This window comes from Corapipo altera, unplaced genomic scaffold (assembly GCF_003945725.1).
Source record: "Corapipo altera isolate COAL_440 unplaced genomic scaffold, ASM394572v1 201, whole genome shotgun sequence".
NCBI classification, from domain to species: domain Eukaryota; kingdom Metazoa; phylum Chordata; class Aves; order Passeriformes; family Pipridae; genus Corapipo; species Corapipo altera.
In genome coordinates, this window is record NW_020884940.1 from 766,350 (window position 1) to 771,785 (window position 5,436).

Below are 5,436 nucleotides of genomic sequence, written 5' to 3' on the forward strand. Positions count from 1 at the left end.
CCATTCCAATGGCTGAGCACCCTCTCTGCAAAGAAATTCTTCCTAATATCCAACCTAAACCTCCCCTGGCACAGCTTGAGGCCGTTCCCTCTCCTCGTGTCCCTCATTCCCTTAAAAATGATGTATAAACCATTTTCCCTTGGTTTTTCCCAGCCTACGAGCTGCAGGAGTGCCCTGACCCGGAGCCTTTTGCCAACGGGGTGGTGAGAGGGGCCGGGTACAACGTTGGCCAGTCCATCTCCTTCGAGTGCCTCCCTGGCTTCCACCTGATCGGCCACCCCGTGCTGACCTGCCAGCACGGCACCAACAGGAACTGGGACCACCCCCTGCCCCGCTGTGAAGGTACGGCCTGGGGGGCACCCACGTGGGTGTCCCTGGGCACTGGAAAGGTCCCAGCTCTGTACTGGCCTCCTGTGAGTCCCCGTGGGGTCACTGGGCTGGAAGTGACACTGCAGAGCAAAGCGTGGCTGGAGGAGGGCTGGGAATCATAGAATCAGAGAATCAGCTGGGTTGGAAGGGACCTCCGAGATCATCCAGTCCAACCCTTGATCCAACCCCGCTGTGGTTCCCAGCCCATGGCACTGATGCCACATCCAGTCTGATCTTAAAAACCTCCAGGGATGGAGAATCCACCCCTTCCCTGGGCAGCCCATTCCAATGGCTGAGCACCCTCTCTGCAAAGAAATTCTTCCTAATCTCCAACCTAAACCTCCCCTGGCACAGCTGAAGACTGAGCCCTCTTGTCTTGCTGATGGTTGCCTGGGAAAAGAGACCAACCCCCCCTGGCTCCCCCCTCCTGTCAGGGAGTTGCAGAGAGTGAGGAGGTCTCCCCTGAGCCTCCTCTTCTCCAGGCTGAACAGCCCCAGCTCCCTCAGCCTCTCCTCATAGGACTTGTGCTCCAGTCCCTTCCCCAGCCTCGTTGCTCTCCTCTGGCCCTGCTCCAGCCCCTCAATGTCCTTCCTGAGCTGAGGGCCCAGAACTGGACACAGCACTCCAGGGGTGGCCTCACCAGTGCTGAGTCCAGGGCAAGAATCACTTCCCTGGACCTGTTGGCCACACTGTTCCTGATCCAGGCCAGGATCCATTGGCCTTCTTGTGCTCTTGGGGTCAAACCTCCCCCCCTGAGGTGCTGGAGCGTGTTCTGCCTGAGCTGGTGGTCAGCCTGGTCCAGCACAAAGCGAATATTTTGGGCGGTTCAGAACCAGGGAGCAACTTTTGGGCAGGGGTTGAGTCTCGTGGTGTGGGTGAGGAGAGTCTCCAGCTCTCTCCTCACTGCTGGGGCCACTGGGAGCTGCATTTCAGAGAGACACAGTCCAGGGCCCCTGTAGGAATAATTACATTTTGCTTTATTTCTTCAACAACGTTGAGCTTCTCTTGATTTAGCACTGAGAAATCCACTTAGTCCCTGGGCAGAGATCCTTGCAGCTCTGGCACTCTCAGTTGGGAAGCTGGTGTCCCTGCCCTGCTCTCCTTAGTGTGGCATCTCCAAAATGACCCAGATGGGAGATCTTCAGGAACTTTCCCTGCTCTCCTTTCTGCAGACCAGTGTGCCAGGAGGCCCCTGCAGGCTGAGGGAGTGCAGATCTGTATTCCAGGCATCAAAACTCCAGTGTCCAAATTCTCTCCCCCCCCCCTCCCCAGCGTGGCCTGAGTTCTGTGTGATTGACTTCAGAAGCTTTGCAGGTGAACCTTTGAGAAGTTCAGCTCTGCTTATTGAAGATTTCCCCCCACCTTTCCCAGGAGCACTGACCTTTCTCCCAGCCTCTTACAGCCCTTGGTCTGCAGGAAGTGCAGGGAGGGGGAGAGAGAGGTGATATTTTCCCTCTTTTAAGTCCTTGAACCCCAGAGAACACAGAGCACAAAGAACCAAATCCTCAGCTGCTCTTTCCGAGTCCAGCAACGTGTCAGTGGGAGCCTGTCCTGTGCCCAGGGGGTGCTGGGAGCAGGATTGTGCCCTCACCTACCTCAGGCATCAGCTCTGCCAGCTGCAGCCCTCCCTGTTATTGTGTTTTTAAGTAGTTTGCTGGCTCTGCAGCACTTTGAGAGCAGAGAGGTGAGGGTGAGGGACGTTTTGGCCCATTTGCTGCTGCTCTCTGTGCACATCTGCTGGGCTCTTCCTGCTGGTAAAGCAATACAGAACTTGCCTTTTCTTGCTCTCTTTCCCTTAAATGGTCCATTTTTTGCATAGCAGCAGGCAGGGAGGATGTGCTGCCTTAGGCAAAGCACCTCACCTTTTCCCCTGGCAGGTCAGTGCTGAAAGGTCTTTTAATTAAAAGAGAAGCTGTTAATTCCGAAATAAAAGGCACAGAGGTTTTTCCAGCACTGCTCCAGGGAGGTTTTGCAGGGATCAGCAGCCTTCCTGCTGCTCTGCAGGGCAGGAGGGAACTTGGCCCCTAAGGCTTCCTGGGTGTGTGTTTGAGAAAATGAGCGTGGGGAGTTCTATAAATACACGTGGGGAGAGCAGGGCCAGGCAGGGAACACGTGGAGTTTGGCTCTCAGCTGGCTCAGGGAGGTCTGGGGAGCTGCTCCTGCATGGAAAGCAGAGGGTGTTGCTCTGTGTGAGACCCTGAGCCTGGATCCATGAACTGTGTGGGGAGAGAGAACCGTGGAATCCTTGAGGGTGGAGAAGACCTTTGAAGGTCACTAAAGTCCCACCATCAACCCAGCACCACGTTCACCACTAAACCAGGTCCTCAGGAGCCACATCCCGTGATTTTTGAACGTTTCCAAGGGTGGTGACTCCAGCAGTGCCCTGGGCAGCCTGTTCCCATGCCAGGATTGGGTCAATGCAGCTCCTTGGCCTTGGGGCAGAGCTGGCTCAGGCAGGGGACACTGAGCTGTGCCAGTGCCTGCAGGAGGCCAGGAGCACCTGCAGATGCTGTCAGCATTCCCATTTCCATGCCAGGGCAGTGCAGAGGCTGCTGCTTGTACCTGAGCCACCCAGAGCTGTGTCCCTGCAGCAGGAGGTCACCCTCCTGTGCCCCCAGGGCCCTGCCCAGGCTGTCTCCAGTTGCCTCTCTTTAGTTTGTGAGTCCATTTGGAGCTGGAGGGCTCCTGGTGCAGTGGAACTGTCCTGGTGATTAATGGCTTGGACTCTGCTGCCACACAAATCCTCATTTCCCCCCTGCTGGCCCAGCCCCTGCTGCAGGAACAAGGGCATGGATTTGCCCACTGGTGTGATCCCAGCAGGAGCTCTGTTTTCCGTGCAGACAGCTGGTGGAGCCCAGGGACTCTTAGCAGGGCATGAGAGACAATTTGTTTGCACACCTGGCTGTCACATCTGGACAAAACGCCCTGGCAGGCTCCTCTCAGCTCTGGAGCACTTCATAAATTCACTGTAATGGGATGAAGTTAAAAAGGTTTGACGTGCTCGTGGCAGGTGGAGATTGTTTGAGGCGAGTCAGGCCAAGATCTGGGTCCTCCTGCATCCAGAATTGGCATCTTGTTATGATAAAAAAGGAAAGAAAAATGGGCAATAGGGGATTTTTAAGAGTTATGTTCGGGGGGGTATTTCTTCATCAGGTTTGTGTTTCTCTCTGATTCCCTGCAGTGCCTTGTGGGGGGAATGTCACCACCCAGAATGGGACAGTTTACTCCCCTGGCTTCCCCAACCAGTACCCCAATTCCCAGGACTGCACTTGGCTCCTCACGGTGCCCGTGGGATATGGGATCCACCTCAACTTCACCCTGCTGCAGACAGAGCCCTACAACGACTTCATCACTGTGTGGTGGGTACAGCCCAGCTTTGGGGGGCTCCATCTGGGAAAGGTGCCCTTGGCTTTTCCATGGGAACTGGGATCTCTGCTGGAGATGGGCTCAGCTCTGCTGCAGTGACACTGCTTTCTTTACCCTGGGGGCTTTCCAGGCTGGGAGCTTCCTTTTCTACTTGTAGGAGGGAAGAGAAATCATTATTTTTGCATTATTTCTTTTAATAGAAATAGATAGAAATATTATTTATGCACAGTGCTGTGCATTATCAGCTTCAGGCAGCCAAGGGAGCACATGTAGCTGCTCTGCTTAAAGAGCTTGGGGCCGAATTCTTGGGCTTGTAGCACTCAATAAATGATCTTCAGAATATCCCAGTGCCTGCTCTGCAAACAGGGAGTGACATTCCTTTGGAAAACCAGTCCTAGCTCTTCAGCTTCTGAGGTTAAAAGTGAAGTTTGTGGTTGTAGTTGTCCACTGGGTGAGCACTGTGAGCCAGAAGAGATGATTCTGGTTCTCCTGGGGCAGGGAGAGGGACTGGGGGGTCCAAGTCACTGCCCAGGGAGCTGCTGGGAAATGAAAAACAGATCTGGGAAAGGGAGGACGAGGAAGGAAGAGCAGGGAGGAGTGGAGGAGGAGGAGGGTTGTTTTCTGAGGTTAAAAACATGTACTAATGCTCTTCTCTCGTGTTTCTGCCATCAGGGATGGAGCCCAGCAAACAGCCCCCCAGCTGGGTGTGTTCACTGGCAACTCTGCCAAGAAATCAGCCCAGAGCTCCTCCAACCAGGTCCTGCTGAAGTTCCACAGCGATGCAGCCAACGGGGGCATCTTTGCCATTTATTTCTATGGTGTGTATGGCTCTGTCCTGGGGGGTGGGGGGGACATGGAGCAGCTGGGAGGCAGGAATAGTGCTGGGAAAGATGGGAACAAACACTCTTGTTAACCTGGAGCCTTCCCCAAAGGAGCAGTTTTCCAGGTCTCTTATGCTGCCTGTCAATCCCATCCTCTCCCTGGCACATCCCTCATGGACAGCCCTGCTTGGTTTGCTTAAAACTCCCCTCCCCTGCAGTTTGTGGATGCAGGATTCCCTTTTCCAGTGCTCTGCTAAACCAGCTGGATCATCCTGGGGGCCTGTTTGAAATGATCCAGCAGAGACACAACTTCATTCCTCTGGGGAGGAGAAGGATTCCTGTAAATCCCTGGATTACTCAGGGATTCTTTGGTGTGAGGGCAGCAAAATCTTGGGTATTACATTAAATGAGAGCATTTGCTTGGTGGCACTAAACAAGAGCCTGACTCGAAATCGGATTAGCTGACAAGTTCCTGCAGCAAGTGCTGGGGTTTGGGGAAGTGCAAATGGAGAACTTGCTCTTGCTTCAGGAATGTGAATTCCATGAATCCCGTGCTGAGCCCCTGCAGAAGGGCTGGAGCTCAGCTCTGAGAGGTGGGTGTTCCAGGGACAGGCTGAATTTAAGGGATTGCTGAGCTCCAGAAGGAGTTGATTCCCTGCTGCTCTAAGACTGACATTCCCAAACAATGGAAGAGCTCTGCAGGAAAGGATGGTTTGGGCAGTTTGGCTCAGGAAGGAGCAGGGGGTGGCCAGTGCTGCATTCCCACCATTTGCTGTGGGAATGGGAGCCCCTCACTGCTGTGGGCAGAGCCCCTCAGCCATGGGGCCATTCCCTAATAATAATAATAATAATAATAATAATAATAATAATAATAATAATA

At 54.0% G+C, this 5,436-nt stretch overlaps 1 protein-coding gene across 2 annotated transcripts in view; it reads left to right on the plus strand.

Annotated features, from left to right (window-relative positions):
• The window catches only part of CSMD2 (CUB and Sushi multiple domains 2), a 252,563-nt gene that overhangs the window by 202,695 nt on the left and 44,432 nt on the right, over positions 1-5,436 (plus strand). For both annotated transcript variants that reach the window (XM_027661147.1, XM_027661148.1), the window contains 3 exons: positions 154-342; positions 3,551-3,728; positions 4,408-4,553. In XM_027661147.1, coding sequence (XP_027516948.1) covers positions 154-342; positions 3,551-3,728; positions 4,408-4,553 — 513 coding nt within the window. The remainder of the gene's footprint in view (positions 1-153; positions 343-3,550; positions 3,729-4,407; positions 4,554-5,436) is intronic.